This window comes from Nicotiana tabacum, chromosome 19 (assembly GCF_000715075.1).
Source record: "Nicotiana tabacum cultivar K326 chromosome 19, ASM71507v2, whole genome shotgun sequence".
NCBI classification, from domain to species: domain Eukaryota; kingdom Viridiplantae; phylum Streptophyta; class Magnoliopsida; order Solanales; family Solanaceae; genus Nicotiana; species Nicotiana tabacum.
Genome location: NC_134098.1, coordinates 149,822,639 through 149,841,787, shown reverse-complemented (window position 1 = coordinate 149,841,787; position 19,149 = coordinate 149,822,639). Strand labels below are relative to the sequence as shown.

The 19,149-nt window shown below is 41.9% G+C and overlaps 1 protein-coding gene across 1 annotated transcript; it reads left to right on the top strand.

Moving 5' to 3' along the window:
• Positions 1-1,437: 1,437 nt before the first annotated feature.
• Positions 1,438-2,091, top strand: LOC142173784 (secreted RxLR effector protein 161-like). The gene has a single exon (XM_075239436.1). It carries the CDS (start codon positions 1,438-1,440, stop codon positions 2,089-2,091), a length of 654 nt encoding a protein of 217 aa, XP_075095537.1.
• The last annotated feature ends 17,058 nt before the right edge of the window (positions 2,092-19,149 follow it).

Sequence of the window (19,149 nt, the reverse complement as noted above, 5' to 3'; positions counted from 1 at the left end):
AGGAATAAAATATTATTGGGTATGATAAGGTCCATGATGGCGCAAACAAATTTACCTATCTCCTTTTGGGGAGATGCATTATTAACTGCAGCCTACATATTGAATAAAGTGCTTTCTAAATCAGTTTCTTACACTCCTTATGAGCTTTGGACTGGTCATAAACCAAACTTAAATGATTTACGACCTTAGGGTTGTGCTGCATATATAAAGGATTCTTTTATCAAGTTTGGTAAATTAGGTCCAAAAGGCAAAAAATGTATCTTTATAAAATATTCAGAACACTCCAAAGGGTTTGTGTTCATTGGTGAAACAGAAGATGGAAGTGTTACTGAGACTGAATCACGAGATATCACATTTCTGGAAAATAATTTTACAAAGAAGGGCAAGATAAAGAATGGAAAACCTCTTTATGAAATGTTGAACTCAGATAGTCAGCAAATGTCTTCTGTCACAGTTGATAATCATATCGATCAAGATCTTATTCTTGATCCAAGTGGGAATGGGAGTTCTCAATCCCGAAATCCTTTTGACGAATCTGAATTTCAATTACGAAAGAGTACCGGGAAAAATATACCCAAACGTACTTATGAGATTGAAGATTACATTTTCTTGGTATCTTACATAGAAATAGATGAGCCAAAGTTTGTGACTAAGGCTTTATCGAGCCCCGGGAAAAATGAGTGAATAAAAGAAATGAAAGAAGAATTAGAGTCCATGAAAAATAACAAAGTCTGGGATCTTGTTGACCTTCCGCCTGGGCGTAGAGCCATTGGGAATAAATGGGTACTAATAGTTAAATGTAAAGCGGATGGGTCAATAGAAAGATAAAAGGCACGATTGGTGGCAAAAGGTTTTACTCAAGAAGTTGGAATAGATTATAAGGAAATATTTTCACCAGTTCTAAAGTTTACCTCAATTCGCTTACTTTTGGCTATTGTTACACGTTTGGATTTGGAATTACACCAAATGGATGTGAAGACAGCTTTTCTCAATGTAGAACTAAACAAGAAAATATACATGGAATAACCTGTAGGTTTCATCATTAAACGCCAAGAAAAGAAGGTTTGTAAATTGAAAAGATATATTTATGGCCTGAAGCAGTCTTCGAGGCAATGGTATTTGAGATTTCATAAGGAAGTGATCTCATGATTTGAGCATGATCAATGAAGACCATGGCATTTATGTGAAGAAGTTCAATGAGATATTTGTAATCCTTTCTCTTTACGTGGATGATATTTTATTGGCCGAAAATAATTTAGAGTATTTAAAAACTATCAAGTCATGTCTTTCAAAGTCATTTGACATGATTGATACGGGATAGACAGACTATATTCTTGGTGTTAAGATCCAACAAGATCATTCTAAAAAGTTATTGAGTCTATTTTAAGAAATTATAAAGAAAGTTTTGGAGCATTTTCGCATGAATATCGCAAATCCATGGATACTCATATAGCAAGAGGTGAAACTTTAAACCTTGAAATGTGTCCAAAGACTGAAAATAAAAAGAAAGACATGTCTCGAGTTCCGTATTCAAGTGATGTCGGGAGCTTGATGTACGCTATGATGTGTACTCGCCCAGACATCTGTTATGCAGTAGCTCTAGTTAGCAGGTATCAATCCAATCCTGGAAGAGATCATTGGAAAGCTGTGAAGAGAATTTTCATATACCTGAAAGGAACTACAGATTATTCACTATATTATAGTAGAAATAATTTACACTTGAGAGGATATACAAATGCTGATTGGGCTGGTGACTGGAATGATAGAAAATCAACATCCGGTTATGCTTTCTTACTTAATGGTGGTTCTATTTCATCGAAAAGTAAGAAACAAACTTGTACAACCCTTTCGACGATGGAAGCTGAGTTTGTGGCTTGTGCGTCTGCAGTACAAGAAGTTGTTTGGTTGAAGCGATTCTTTGAGCATTTGGATATTATAAAGAACTCTGAGGGTCCCATGACTCTATATTGTGATAGTCAAGCGGCTATTGCATACACAAATATCCTAAAGTATCATCGCAAGACCAAATACATTAACATCAAGTATAACTTTGTGAGAGACATAGTAGCAAGTAGAAAGATAAATTTATAGTATATTCTTACGCGAAGCATGATAGCTGATCCTTTTACAAAGGCGATATCTAGAGACCTGTTTGAGAAACATATTATGGCTCTAGATTTGCAAAGGATATGAACATATTTATGTATTGTAAAATGACTTGATTATTATAATATGCTCATCAATATTTGAATCTTGAATTTATGCTTATATCTAGTATGCATGTGATGATGATTTTAAAGTGTGTCGAACAAGTCGCGAGATTGGTTCTCTCACATGAGTAATCGCCTCTTATGTTAAGAATCGTGAAGAGATGAGACCTTATAGAACCTTGGATAATGCAAGGTTAAATTTACTTGTAAAGTTTGGTCTTGACAACTAGTCAGACTTACGAATTTTACCATTCGATTATGACTTGTTTTGTAAGCCGGATGCGAGAGTCTCCAAAAGGTTGGATTTGAGGATTATTGAAGTGTTAGACATTAGAAGATGTCTAGACCAAGATCTATACAGTGTTGAATAATTAAAAGAATAAGATACATGCTCCAATATACGGTGAAAATACCTAAAAGAATAAGATACATACGCCAATATAAGGTAAAAATACCATAACATGTGTTTCATGCCACGTGTGCTATCGGCCAGTGGGATAATGGAAGAATGAATACCTGATTCTTCATTGTGTGAGATCCCAAAGAAGTTATATTAATTTTTATTGGAATACCCTTTGACCTTTCACTGTCTCTTGAAGTGGCAATCAATGTTGCTCTTTTAGCATGTCACGTATAGCCATGAGTGATTCGGCAATGCACTGCATGTCTAGAAAGGCAATTGATTTGGAATGGAAAGATTTGAGTAGAAAGGGAAGACCACTAAGAAATTTAGTAATTTAACTTGTACTTATATGTCACGACCCGAAATTTCCCACCGACGGGACCGTGATGGCGCCTAACATTTTACTTGCTAGCAAGCCAACGTTAGAAAAATCGTTAAACCAATTCCTCATTTTCATTCAGTAAATAACATTAATTAATTAAGATGAAATATAATAAGTGCAGAATATCATAAAATCGTATTAATTACTACCACCCGGATCTGGAGTCACAATTCACGAGCATTCTAGAATTTACTACAAGTAATAGCCTAAAAGAAATACAACTGTCTGAATGAAAGAAAATAGTAGGACATAAAAGATAGAAGGGGACTTCAAGGCCTGTGAACGCCGACAGATCTACCTTGAGTCTCCGGACATACGACCAATAGCAAATCTCGATCAACCTGAGCCGGTATCAAAATCTGCATAGAAAGTGCAGAGTGCATCATCAGAACAACCGACCCCATATGCTGGTAAGTGTCGAGCCTAACCTCGGCGAAGTAGTGACGAGACTAGGACAAGACACCCATATATAACCTGAACAGTATAATCATGCTAGTGGCAACAACAGTAAATAAAGAAATAACGCAGAAATAATAGGAGGGGAACATACAATGGGGGAATACAACATAAAGAGTGAGAATAATGAAAAGACAGAATTAAACCGAAAATCCTTAAACGAATTGAGCAATTAAGGCAGCAAGGAAAACTGCACGGCATCACCCTTCGTGCTTTTACTCTCAACCTCACCAAATAATAAATAAGACTGCACGACATCACCCTTCGTGCTTTTACTCTCTTCCTCACAATATAAATAATTCATGCACGACATCAACCTTCGTGCTTTACACTCTTCCTCACCATATAAATAAATCATGCATGGCATCACCCTTCGTGTTTTACACTCTTCCTCACAATATAAAGAAATCATGCACGGCATCACCCTTCGTGCTTTACACTCTTCCTCACCATATAAATAAATCATGCACGGCATCACCCTTCGTGTTTTACACTCTTCCTCACAATTCACAGAATCAATAACAACGAATATAGAGAAGTTTCACAAAGAAATCAATATTTCATCAATGATTACTTTCACAATTTAACATCTCAAGCTCGAATCAATATTCACAACTTTATCGACCTTGGTGGAACCGGATACAAGTCTCCCAACATTTCAATAATAACAATAAGCATGGATAACAAGATTTAAGATTACAAATTTATAAAAATGGAATTTCACTCGCATACTATGATTCAACCACAACGTATAGATGCTCGTCACCTCAACTATACATTGTATTCAACAACAAAACATGTAGCAAATACTCACACAATACCTATTTCCTCAAGCCAAAGTTAGACACAACACTTACCTTGCTCCGAAGGCCACTTAATTCTCAATCACAGCTTTTTCTTTGGAATTCACCTCCAAACCACTCATATCTATTCAAAAATGACTCATTAATATCAAATATTTCTAAAGGAATCAATTATATTTCATAAATTAAATTTCCCAATTTTTTCCTCCAAAAAGTCAAAAAATCGACGCCGGGCCCGCTTGGTCAAAACCCGAGGTTCGGACCAAAATCCTTTTACCCATTCATCCCCGAGCCCGAATATATAATTGGTTTTGGAATCCAACCTCAAATAGAGGTCTAAATCCCCAAATTCCCGAAATCCCTAGTTTCTACCCTAACCCCTAATTCTACCATTAAAACTCTAGATTTTAGGTTGAAAATTCAAGAAATGTAATGGGTAATTGAAAGAAAATGGTTTAAAATCACTTACCAACAATTTGGGGAAGAAATGGCTCTTGAAAAATCGCCTCTCACCGTTTGGTTTTTGAGAAAATGAATTTTTGGCTAAAATCCCGTTTTTGGATTCTGTTAAGTGCTGGGCGACAGTGTTCATCGCGTTCGCGAGAGCAGTGTCGCATTCGCGAAGGGTACTGGCTGCCAAGCCTACACGTTCATGAGACCCAGCTTGCATTCGCGATGGTTACTCCCCCTGGCCTTCGCGTTCGCGAGGCATTGCCCGCGTTCGCGATGAAGGAACGGCTGACTCCCCCTCCCCAATGCCTAACACTACGCGTTCGTGATGGGCTTGTCGCATTCGCGAAGGGTAACGCCCTCATCGCTTCGCGTTCGCGAAGAAGAATTCTTCAGCTGCCCAGTTTACTCTTCGCGTTCGCGAGAGTACCTTCGCGAACGCGAAGAAGGACATGCCAGAACACCTGTTGCAGCAAAATACCAGATTTCCAAAGTCCAAAATATTCTGTGGCCTATCCGAAACTCACCCGAGCCCTCGGGACTCCAAACCAAACATGCACACAAGTCTAAAAACATCATACGAACTTGCTCGCATGATCAAATCTCCAAAATAATACCTAGAACTACGACTTTAGCACCAAATCAAATGAAATTCTCAAAAACACTTTAAAATTTATATTTTCTCAACTGGATGTCCGAATCATGTCAAATCAACTCCGTTTCTCACCAAACTTCACAAACAAGTCTTAAATATCATAATGAACCTGTACCGGGCTCCAGAACCAGAATACGGACCTGACACTAACAATTCCAAACATCAATTAATTCTTAAAAATAATTAATTTTTAGACTTTTAATTTTCATCAAAAATTCATAACTTGAGCTAGGGACCTCTGAATTCGATTCCGGGCATACGCCCAGGTCCCCATAATTCGATACGGGCCCACCGGGACCGTCAAAATATGGATCCGGGACCATTTACCAAAATAGTTGACCGAAATCAACTAAAATCAACTTTTAAGGTATAAATTCTTATTTTCATTAATTTTTAACATAAAAGCTTTTCGGAAACCTGTCCGGACTATGCACGCAAATAGATGAGGTTGAAAATGAGATTTTTAAGGTTTAAGAGCGCAGATTCGAGTTCTAAAGCATAAGATGAACTTTTGGGTCATCATATTCTCCACCTCTAAAACAATCGTTCGTCCTCGAACGGACATAGAAAAGTATCTGGTCTGGTGAAAAGGTGGGGATATCTACTCCGCATATCGGACTCGGACTCCCAAGTATTTGTCTCAATAGGCTGACCTCTCCACTGCACTCGAACTGAAGGGTAACTCTTTGATCTCAACTGGCAAACTTGCCGGGCTATAATTGCCACCGGCTCCTCCTCGTAAGTCAAATCCTTGTCCAACTAGACAGAGCTGAAATCTAACACATGGGACGGATCGCCGTGATACTTTCGAATCATGGACACATGGAATACCGGATGAACAACTGCTAATCTAGGTGGCAACGCAAGCCTGTAAGCCACCTCTCCCACTCTCTCTAGAATCTCAAAAGGTCTGATATACCTAGGGCTCAACTTGCCCTTCTTTCCGAACCTTATTACACCCTTCATGGGTGATACCCGAAGTAACACTCTCTCCCCGACCATGAATGCAACATCACAAACTCTACGATCGACATAACTCTTCTGCTTGGACTGAGCTGTACGAAGTCGATCCTGAATAATCTTGACCTTATCCAAGGCATCCTGTACTAAGTCGGTGCCTAACAACCGAGCCTCTCCCGGCTCGAACCACCCAACTGGCGACTGACACCGCCTATCATATAATGCCTCATAGGGAGCCATCTGAATGCTCGACTGGTAGCTGTTGTTGTAGGCGAACTCTGCAAGGGGAAAGAACTGATCCCACGATCCTCCGAAATCTATAACACAAGCGCGGAGCATATCCTCCAAGATCTGAATAGTATGCTCGGACTGCCCGTTTGTCTGAGGATGAAACGTTTTGCTCAACTCAACCCACGTACCCAACTCATGCTGAACTTCCCTCCAAAAGTGCGAGGTAAACTGCGTACCTCAATCAGAATGATAGACATGGGCACACCGTGAAGACGGACGATCTCACGAATATAAATCTCTGCTAATCGTTCCGAGGAATAGGTAACTGCCACATGGATACGCTCTCACATCCACTTAGGAATCTCCATCTGCTGAAGCAAACCACAGGGTCTTTGATGCTCGTATTTCACCTACTGACAATTTAGGCACCGAGCTACATAGGCAACTATGTCCTTCTTCATCCGCCTCCACCAATAATGCTGCCTCAAGTCCTGATACATCTTGGCGGTGCCTGAACTCACGAAGTCCATCCACATTAGGCACACAAATACGACCTTGCATCCTCAAAACTCCGTCATCTCCAACAGTAACCTGCTTGGCACCACCGTGCCGCACTGTGTCTCTAAGGACAAGTAAATGAGGATCGTCATCCTGCCGATCTCTGATGCGTTCAAACAAAGAAGATCGAGCAACTGTACAAGCTAGAACACGGCTGGGCTCAGAAACATCTAACCTCACGAACTGGTTGGCCAAGGCCTGAACATCCAATGCAAACGGTCTCTCAACAACTGGAATATATGCAAGGCTACCCATACTGACTGACTTTCTACTCAAATAATCGGCCACCACATTGGCCTTCTCGGGATGATACAATATGGTGATATCATAGTCTTTCAATAGCTCCAGCCACCTTCTCTACCTCAAATTTAGTTCCTTCTGCTTGAACAAATACTGCAAGCTCCGATGATCAGTGAATACCTCACATGGCACGCCGTAAAGATAGTGCCTCCAAATCTTCAGCACGTGAACAATGGCTGCCAGCTCTAGATCATGAACAGGGTAATTCTTCTCGTGAACCTTTAGCTGCCGCGAAGCATATGCAATAACCTTGCCACCTTGCATCAACACCGCACCCAGACCAATACGGGATACGTCACAATATACTGCATAAGATCTTGTACCTGTGGGTAACACCAATACCGGTGTCGTAGTTAAAGCTGTCTTGAGCTTCTGAAAGCTCGCTTCACACTCGTCTGACCACCTGAACGGGGCAACCTTCTGGGTCAATCTGGTCAACGGGGCTGCTATGGATGAAAACCCCTTCATAAATCGGCAGTAATAGCCCGTCAAACCCAGGAAACTACAGATCTCTGTAGCTGATGTGGGTCTAGGCCAGTTCTGGACAGCCTCAATCTTCTTAGGATCCACCTGAATACCCTCTGCTGATACAACGTGACCCAAGAAAGCAACTGAACTCAACCAAAACTCGCATTTTGAGAACTTAGCATATAATTGGCTGTCTTTCAGAGTCTGAAGAATGATCCGAAGGTGCTGCTCATGCTCCTCTCGACTGTGGGAGTAGATCAAGATATCATCAATAAACTCAACCAAAAACGAATCCAAATAAGTCTTGAACACCCAATTCATCAAATCCATAAATGTTGTTGGGGCATTTGTCAACCCAAATGACATCACTAGGAATTCGTAATGCCTATACCGAGTTCGAAAAGCTATTTTAGGGACATCACAAGCCCTAATCTTTAACTGATGGTAACCGGACCTCAAATCGATCTTCGAAAATACCTTGGCACCCTGAAGCTGATCAAATAAGTCATCAATTCTTGGCAGTGAATATTTATTTTTGATAATGGCATTGTTCAACTGCCGATAGTCTATACACATCCGCATAGAGCCATCTTTCTTCTTTACAAATAATACTGGTGCACCCCAGGGAGAGACACTAGGTCTAATGAATCCCTGGATCAAGCAAGTCTTGTAACTACTCTTTCAATTCTTTCAACTCTGGCGGGGCCATACGGTATGGTGGAATATAAATGGGCTGAGTGCCCGGAGCCAAATCAATACAAAAGTCAATATCTCTGTCGGGTGGCATCCCCGGCAGATTTGCAGGAAATACCTCTGGAAATTCACGAACAACTGGTACTGAGTCCATAGAAGGGACATCCGCACTGGGATCGCGAATATAAGCCAAATAGGCTAGACACATTTTCTCTACCATACGCCGAGCTTTCATATAAGAAATAACCCTGCTGGCAGAATGACCAGGAGTTCCTTTCTACTCTAACCGAGGTAACCCCGGCATAGCTAGGGTCACTGTCTTGGCATGACAATCCAATATAGTATGATAAGGGGACAACCAATCCATACCCAAGATGACATCAAAATCTACCATATCAAGAAGTAGAAGATCCACACTAGTCTCAAGATTACCAATAGTAACCACACACGAACGATAGACATGATCTACTATAACAAAGTCTCCCACCGATGTAGATACACTCACAGAAGCACTCAGAGAATCACAAGGCACAACCAAATATGAAGCAAAGTAGGAGGACACATAGGAATAAGTAGATCCTGGATCAAATAGAACTGAAACATCTCTATGGCAAACTGGAATAATACCTGTGATCACAACATCAGATGACTCAAACTCAGGCCTAGCTGGAAAAGCATAAAATAGGGGCTGGGCCCCACCACTCTGAACTGCGTCTTTGGGACGGCCTCTAACTGGATGGCCTACACCTCTAACGGTCAGACCTCCACCTCTAATAGCCTAACCTCCACCTCTAATGGCCTGACCTCCCCCTCTAGCTGCTTGACCCCTATCTCTAGCTGGCGGAGTAGGCGGTGAAGCAACCGGTGCTGGTATAATGGCACGAGAATCTTGTCGAGATCTGTTCCTCGCCAATCTAGGGCAATACCTCTGGATGTGACCAATGTTTCCATACTTATAACACCCATCCTGATGCCGTGGCTGCTAAAGCTGAAGCTGACCCAGATAGGCCGGATAACCACTGTAGTAACTCTGGAGTAGTGGTGCACTGATAGGAGCTGAATGTGCACTGAATACTGGCTGCCTAGAGTAAGGCATAATAGGGTCGTGACTCCTTGAAGCACTGGGAGATGCATGAAGTGATGAATGAAATAGTCTGGGAGGATGACCCCTACCAAAATTACCCCTGCCTCCAGACGAGGCACCACTGAAACCACCGAACTGACGAGGCCTCTTATCGGACCTCTGCCTTCTCTCCTGTGCAAGAACCATCTCGATCCTCCTTGCGACATTAGCAGCCGCCTGAAAAGAAATCTCACTTCAGGTCTCCTTGGCCATCTGAAGTCTGATAGGGTGAGTGAGTCCCTAAATAAACCCCCTCACTCTCTCTCCCTCCGTAGGTAGTAAAAGGAGAGCATGACGGGCCAAATCCATAAAACGGGACTAATACTGAGTAACAGTCATACTGCCCTGCTGTAGACGCTCAAATTGCTTGCGAAATTCCTCTCTCAGTATGATAGGGAGGAACTTTTCCAGAAATAGCTGAGAGAACTTCTCCCATGTAAGTGCAGGCGATCCGACTGGTCGGGTCAATGTATAATCTCTGCACCACCTCTTGGTGGAACCCGTCATCTGAAATATAGCAAAATCAACCTCATTGGTCTCAACTATACCCATGTTCTGCAGCACCTCATGGCAGTGTTCAAGATAATCCAGTGGGTCCTCAGAAGGTGTACCACTGAAGTGAACTAGAAAGAGCTTGGTAAACTTATTCAGTCTCAATAAGGCCTCAAAAGACATGGCGGGCATATCACCGATCTGTGCTGCAACAACTGGCTGAACTACCCCAACTGGCGGGGTTGCTGGGGCCTAATTCTGGGGAGCCATATGCTCCTGAGCGGGAGTAGTGGGAGTTTGTGCTCCTCCCCCAACCTGTGAGACTGTTGGTGCCACTGAAAATGTACCATTCTGGGTCACGCCCTCCATAAGACTTACTAGACAGACTAGAGCGTCCTGAAGTACTGGAGTGGCTATGAATCCTTCTGGGAACTAAACTGGTCTAACTGGTACATTCTGAACTGGAACCTCCTCCTGAAGGTCCACCTGAGGTTCTACAACAGGTGCAACTGCTCGAGCTCTGGACTGAGCTCTACCTCAGCCTCTGCCTCGACCTCTAGCACGACCTCGACCTCGACCTCTACCCCTAGCCATAGTTGCCACTGGGGGTTCTGGTCCCTGTCCATCGGTAGAGGTATTACATGTTCTCACCATCTGCTAGAGAATATGAGAAAAATGGTTCAATCATCGATGATAGAATTAATTCGTACGACAGAATAAGAAATAAGTGATATTGTTCCTAAACTTCATAGCCTCTGAAGGATAAGTACAGACGTCTCCGTACCGATCTTTCAGACTCTACTAAGCTTTCTCGTGACTCGCGAGACCTATGTAACCTAGTGCTCTAATACCAACTGTCACGACCCGAAATTTCCCACCGACGAGACTGTGATGGCGCCTAACATATCACTTGCTAGGCAAGCCAACGTTAGAAAAATTGTTAAACCAATTCCTTATTTCTATTCAGTAAATAACAATAATTAACTAAGATGAAATATAATAAGTGCGGAATATCATAAAACTATATTAATTACTACCACCCGGATCTGGAGTCACAATTCACGGTCTGTAAACGCCAACAGATCTACTTGAGTCTCCGGACAGCGGACCAATAGCAAATCTTGATCAACCTGAGCCGGTATCAAAATCTGCACAGAAAGTGCAGAGTGCAGCATTGTGATGACCCAAAATGTTATCTTTAAATTTAATAATTAATTATGTGTTCTAAGACCTTGAAAAGTACTATTTATCATTCCTCCACTTGCTCCTACCACATCTCAGGCTGGGGGAGGAGCGCAGACTCCCACCACCCGTACTCCAAAGCCACGTGCCCAAGTTGATCATACCCCAGAGGTTATACCAGCGCAACCAGTTGTCCCAGTTAGACCTGAAATTAGGATAGTAGTTTCAGAGGGGGAGCAGCTCAGGCTCGAGAGGTATAAGAAGTACCACCCTCCCACTTTCAGCGGTTTAGCTTCAGAGGATGCTCAGGGTTTTCTGGAGGAATGTCACCGTATCCTTCGTACTATGGGTATTGTGGATTCCATTGGGGTTTCTTTCACGGCATTCCAGTTTAGAGGAGAAGTCTACCAGTGGTGGCAGGCATATGAGTTGGATAGTCCCGCTAAGGCATCTTCACTCACTTGGACTCAATTTTTGGATATATTCTTAAGGGAGTATGTTCCTCAGAGTCTTAGGGATGCATGGCACGTAGAGTTTGAGCAGCTACGCCAGGGTTCTATGACAGTGTCAGAGTATGCGGTCCGATTCGGTGATTTATCTAGGCATGCACCAGCCTTAGTTGCTACTGTTCGAGAGCGGGTTCGCAGATTTATTGAGGGTCTTCACCCTAGTATCAGATATAGTATGGCCCGAGAGCTAGAGATGGACATCACATACCAATAGGTGGTGTTAATTGCTAGAAGATTGGAAGGTATGCGGACTCGGGAGAGGGAAGAAAGGGAAGCTAAGAGACCCCGAGATTCTGGAACATATAATAATTCTCGTGCCCCAGTTGCAGCCCGTCATGGTAGAGGTTATGTGAGCCGTCCTATTTATTCAGTACTTCCAACTTCCAGTGGTATTCCGACTACTCTTAGACCTCAGGTTCCATATTATGCACCACCGGTGTCTTCTGTACCTCTTGTATGGGGTGCTTTCAGCAGACAGTCTAGTCGATCAGGCCCGAGCCAGTCCCAACAGCCACGTCCTCCGAGGGCTTGTTTTGAGTGTGGTGACACTCGTCATATTTTGAGATATTGCCCCAGATTTAGGAGGGGTGCACCTCCACAAATTTCTCAGGCCCCACCTATTCCACAGGGTCCTCAGGCTTCTCAGGCCATGATTACTGCACCAGTTGCCACTCCAAGTGCACAGCCAGCTAGAGGTGGATGTCGGGCAGGTAGAAGTCGCCCCTAGAGGGGGAGGCCAGGCCAAATATTATTCCCTTCCCGCTAGGACAGATGCCGTTGCATCCGATTCTGTTATCACAGGTATTATTCCGGTCTGTCATAGAGATGCATAAGTTTTATTTGATCCAGGCTCCACTTATTCTTATGTGTCATCTTATTTTGCCCCGTATTTGGGCGTATCACGTGATTACTTGAGTTCTTCTGTTTATGTATCTACACCCGTAGGTGAATCCATTATTGTGGACCGTGTTTATCAGTCGTGTTTAATTGTTATTAGTGGTTTTAAGACCAGAGCTGATTTATTATTGCTAAGTATGGTGGATTTCGATATTATTTTGGGCATAGACTGGTTGTCGCCCTATCACGCTATTCTTGATTGTTACGCCAAGACGGTGACATTGGCTATGCCGGGTCTACCGTAGCTAGAGTGGAGAGGTACCTCAGATCATGTTCCTAGCAGGGTTGTTTCATTTCTTAAAGCTCAACGAATGGTTGAGAAGGGGTGTGATGCATATCTGGCCTATGTGAGAGATGTTAGTATTGATCCTCCTACTGTAGAGTCAGTTCTTGTAGTAAGGGATTTTCCTGATGTATTTCCAGCAGATCTTCCAGGTATGCCACCTGATAGGGATATTGATTTTAGTATTGATTTATTATCGGGTACTCAGCCCATTTCTATTCCACCATACCGTATGGCCCCGGCAGAGTTGAAAGAATTAAAAGAACAGTTACAGGAATTGCTTGATAAGGGTTTCATTCGGCCTAGTGTATCGCCGTGGGGTGCTCCTGTCTTATTTGTAAAGAAGAAGGATGGTTCTATGCGGATGTGTATTGATTATCGCCAGTTGAACAAGGTTACAGTGAAGAACAGGTATCCATTGCCACGTATTGATGACTTATTTGATCAGCTTCAAGGTGCCAGGGTATTCTCTAAAATTGACTTGCGTTCAGGCTATCATCAGTTGAAGATTCGGGAGCCAGATATTCTGAAGACTGCTTTCAGGACTCGGTATGGTCATTACGAGTTCCTTGTGATGTCTTTTGGGCTGACCAACGCCCCAACAACATTTATACACTTAATGAATAGTATATTTTAGCCCTATCTTGATTCCTTCGTCATTGTGTTTATTGACGATATTCTGGTGTATTCCCGAAGTCAGGAAGATCATGAACAACACCTAAGGACTGTGCTTCAAATTTTGAGAGAAAGGAAGTTATATGCAAAATTTTCAAAGTGTGAATTCTGGCTTGATTCAGTGGGATTTTTGGGTCATATAGTTTCATGCGAGGGGATCAAGGTAGATCCAAAGAAGATTGAAGTAGTGCAGAGTTGGTCCAGACCGTCCTCAGTTACGAAAATCCGGAGTTTCCTTGGTTTGGCTAGGTATTATCACCGATTTGTAAAGGGTTTCTCTTCTATTGTTGCATCTATGACCAAATTGACCCAGAAGGGTGCTCCGTTCAGGTGGACCGAGGAATGTGAGGAGAGCTTCCAAAAGCTCAAGACAGCTTTGACTACAGCCCCAGTATTGGTATTACCTACAGGTACATGATCTTATACTGTGTATTATGACGTGTCACGTATTGGTCTCGGCGCAGTGTTGATGCAAGACGGTAGGGTGATTGCCTACGCATCCAGACAGTTAAAAGTGCATGAGAAGAATTATCCTGTACATGACCTGGAGTTAGCAGCTATTATTCATGCTTTAAAAATTTAGCGGCATTATTTGTACGGTGTCCATTGTGAGATCTACACCGATCACCGGAGTCTACAGCATCTGTTTAAACAAAAGGATCTTAGTTTGCGGCAGCGGAGGTGGTTGGAGTTGCTTAAGGATTATGATATCACCATTCTCTATCATCCTGGGAAGGCCAATGTGGTGGCCGATGCCTTGAGTCGTAAGGCGGAGAGTTTGGGCAGCTTAGCATATTTACCGGTAGCAGAGAGGCCTTTGGCCTTGGATGTTCAGGCCTTGGCCAACCAGTTTGTTAGATTGGATGTTTCCGAGCCGAGTCGAGTTTTGGCTTGCGTGGTTTCTCAGTCTTCTCTTTATGATCGTATCAGGGAACGCCAGTATGATGATCCCCATCTGCTTGTCCTTAAGGATGCAGTTCAGCACGGTGATGCCAAGGAAGTCACTATTGGAGATGACGATGTATTACGGATGCAGGGCAGGCTATGTGTACCTAATATGGATGGCTTGCATGAGTTGATTCTCCAGGAGGCTCACAGTTTGTGGTACTCCATTTATCCGGGTGCTGCAAAGATGTATCAGGACTTGAGACAACACTATTGGTGGAGGCGGATGAAGAAAGACATAGTGGGGTATGTATCTCGGTGTCTAAATTGTCAACAGGTGAAATATGAGCATCAGCGACCGGGTGGATTACTTCAGAAGTTAGAGATTTCAGAATAGAAATGGGAGCAGATCACTATGGATTTCGTTGTTGGGATCCCACGGACTCAGCGGAAGTTTGATGCAGTTTGGGTGATTGTGGATAAGCTGACCAAATCACCTCATTTCATTCATGTGATTACTACTTACTCTTCAGAGCAGCTGGCTCAGGTATATATTGGCGAGATTGTCAGACTTCATGGTGTACCAGTATCTATCATCTTTGATCGGGGTACACAGTTTACCTCACAGTTTTGGAGGGCAATATAGCATGAGTTGGGTACTCGGGTAAAGTTGAGTACAAAATTTCACCCTCAGACGGACGGGCAGTCCGAACGCACTATTCAGATACTGGAGGATATGGTTCGTGCGTGTGTGTTAGATTTTGGGGGTGCTTGGGATCAGTTCTTACAACTTGCGGAGTTTGCTTACAATAATAGTTACCAGTCAAGAATTCAGATGGCTCCGCATGAGGCTTTGTATGGTAGGCAGTGCCGGTCTCCAGTGGGTTGGTTCGAATCGGGCGAGGCTAGACTATTGGGTACAGACTTGGTTCAGGATGCCTTGGAAAAGGTTAAGTTGATTCAGGATCGACTTCGTACAGGCCAATCTAGATAGAAGAGTTATGCAGATCGGAAGGTTCGCGATGTTGCATTCATGGTTAGTGAGCGGGTATTACTCCGGGTTTCGCCTATGTAGGGTGTGATGAGGTTCGGGAAGAAGGGCAAGTTGAGCCCTATGTATATTGTGCCTTTTGAGATTTTTGAAAGGGTTGGAGAGGTGGCTTACAGAATTGCGCTACCACCTAGTCTCTATGCGGTTCATCCGGTATTCCATGTTTCTATGCTTCGAAAATATCACGGGGATCTGTCTCATATGTTAGACTTCAGTTCGGTTCAGTTGGACAAGGATCTATCTTATGTTGAGGAACCAACGGCTATTTTAGATAGGCAGGTTCGAAAGCTGATGTCAAAGAACATTGCTTCCGTGAAGGTTCAGTGGAGGGGTCATCCGGTCAAGGAGGCGACTTGGGAGACTGAGCATGATATACGCAGCCATTATCCACACTTATTCACCAGCTCAGGTACTTTTTCTAACTCCGTTTGAGGACGAACGTTTGTTTTAGAGGTGGAGAATGTGATGACCCAAAATGTTATCTTTAAATTTAATAATTAATTATGTGTTCTAAGACCTCGAAAAGTACTATTTATCATTTCTCGACTTACGTGCACAGTCCGTAAAATTTTCTGAAAAGTTTTCACGTGAAAAATGGATTAAAATATGAATTAGATGTTTAAAACACAACTAAGTTGACTTTGGTCAACCTTTTGAGCAAACGGACTCGGATCAGTATTTTGACAGTTCCGGTAGGTCCGTATCGTGAATTGGGACTTGGGCGTATGCCCGGAATCAAATTCTGAGGTCCCTAGCTCGAGATATGGATAACTTAAAGTTTAAGTTCAAATAGTGACCGGATGAGTGACCGGATGTCGAATTATGTGCAAATGACCCCGGAATAGAATTTTGATGATTCCAACAGCTCCATATGGTGATTTTGGACTTAGGAGCGTGATCGAAATTTTATCTGGAAGTCCGTAGTGGAATTAGGCTTGAAATGCCGAAAGTTGAATTTTTGGGAAGTTTGACAGAGGGGTTGACTTTTTGATATTAGGGTTGAAATCTGATTCTGAAAATTTTCATAGCTCCGTTATGTCATTTATGACTTGCGTACAAAATTTGAGGTCAATCGGACTTGATTTAATAGGTTCCGGTGTTGTTTGTAGAAATTGAAAGTTTTAAAGTTCATTAGGCTTGAATCTATGTGTGATTCGTGATTTTAGCATTGTTTGATGTGATTTGAGGTTTCAAATAAGTTCGTATGATGTTTTAGGACTTGTTGTTGTATTGGGTTGAGGTCCCGAGGGCCTCGGGTGAGTTTCGGATGGTTAACGAATCAAACGTGGGACTTAGCTGCTGCAAAAGCTGTTACAATTTTTCTGCTGGAAATACTGTCAAAAATCGGGTTGCCTGCCAAAATCGGGCTGCCTTTCAAAATCGGGCTGCCTGCCAAAATCGGCTGCCTGTCAAAATCGGGCTGCCTGTCAAAATCGAGCTCCCTCACAAATCGAGCTCCCTGACAAAATCGAGCTCCCTGTCAAAATCGAGCTCCCTGTCAAAATCGAGCTCCCTGACAAAATCGAGCTACCTGACAAATCGAGTTCCCTGACAAAATCGAGCTCCCTGATAAATCGAGCTCCCTGACAAAATCGAGCTCCCTCACAAAATCGAGCTCCGTGACAAATCTGTAAGTTATAAAAACAGGGGACTTCGTCTCATTTGCCTTTTTGACGAATTGGAGCTTGAGGAGAGGCGATTTTGATATATTTTCAAGGAAAACATTTGGGTAAGTGATTCTAACTTGGATTTGGTCGATATACACGAATATATCATTGTTTTCACCATTTAATTAGTGTTTTGAGATTGAAATTTGGGAAATTTTAGAAATCTCATAGAAACGAATTTTTGAGATTTCGGTGTCGATCCGGAGTCGGATTTGAGTGAAACTGGTATGGTTGGACTCGTAATTGAATGGGTTATCGGATTTTGTAAGTTTTGCCGGATTTCAAGATGTGTGCCCCACGGGCAAATTTTTGAGCTAATTTCGGATTTCATTGAAAAATATAATATTTTCTTATGAAATTGATTTCTATAATTTTTGTTAACTGTATCAAATTAATTATGACTAGATACGAGTCGATCGGAGTCGGAAAATCGAGGAAAAAGCATAATACTTGATTAAATTGGAGCAAGTCGAGGTAAGTGACTTGTCTAACCTTATGTGGGGAAAATTTCCCCTAGATTTGATATTAATGTAATTATTGAAATGTGTTGAAAGTCGTGTACACAAGGTGACGAATGTGTACACGGGCTAAATGTGAAGGATTATATTTTTAAATTATGTAGATCATTGTTGCGCATTTATTAAATTATTTTATCTTGTTATATTCTTCATCATTGATCTGAGATATATATTTTAAATTTGTTTGACCTTTTCCTGCTAATTGTTTTACCTGTTTAATTGAAACTTGGTTTCTTTTATACTGTGCATTATTTGAAGGTCGATTTTCTTTAAATTAAATATTATTAATATGAAGTATTTGACATTTTTAAATTTGATATTGAAGCAACGTATTAAAAATTTGAAATATTATTTTTCTGAATTATTTATTCTTGAATATTTTCATAAGATTTTTTTTGGTACTCATTGTGATGGAGCCGTGAGGTCTTTATTGTGAAAAAAATATTATTGTTGGATTATTCTGGCATGAGCCGTGAGCTCTTTATTATTGAAAAATATTGTTGTTGATTTATTGTGGAAAACTGAAATATTGGGCACTTGAGGTACAAATTATGATATATTGTGATATTAATACGCATGCGGTGGTATAAGATCTGGGTATTGAAACGCATGCAGTGAGATAAGGGTGGCTTGATACGCGTGGTTAGTAGGGGTGACTACTAGAAGTCATGCGGTGTGATAAGGGTGGCTAAAACGCGGGATGCTATTTCGGAAAAAATATTTTCTTTAAATAAATTGTGAAGGCTCCCGCGGTGATATAAGAAAATGAGATATTGTGAAATTATTTATAATTTGGGACTACGAGGCGGTACCTTGGTAGTGCCCTTGTTGATATTGATTTATGGCCATAGTTGCCTTCGATTAATTGTTGTGATTTTCATAAAGTTGAAAGAAATTCTGTTTTGATTCCATGAGATATTATTTGTAATTATTTGGTGTCATTAAATGTGATATACTATTTGATTCATTTTCATAGTTATTTTATCTTATTAAATTGTTTAAACATTTTTCCATGTCATTATCTATTCTCCAGTAGGGCCTGACGTGACCTCGTCACTACTCTACTGAGGTTAGGCTTGGCACTTACTGGGTACCGCTGTGGTGTACTCATACTATGCTTCTACACATCTTTTTGTGCTGATCCAGGTACATCTTACCAGTCTAGACGTCATTGAGTTACATGCGCACAGAGACTTCGAGGTATATCTGCTAGCGTCCGCAGACTCCGGAGTCCCCTTCTATCATTTATTGTTGCTTCCTTATTTGTCTTTAGATCTTGATACATAGAAACATTGAGA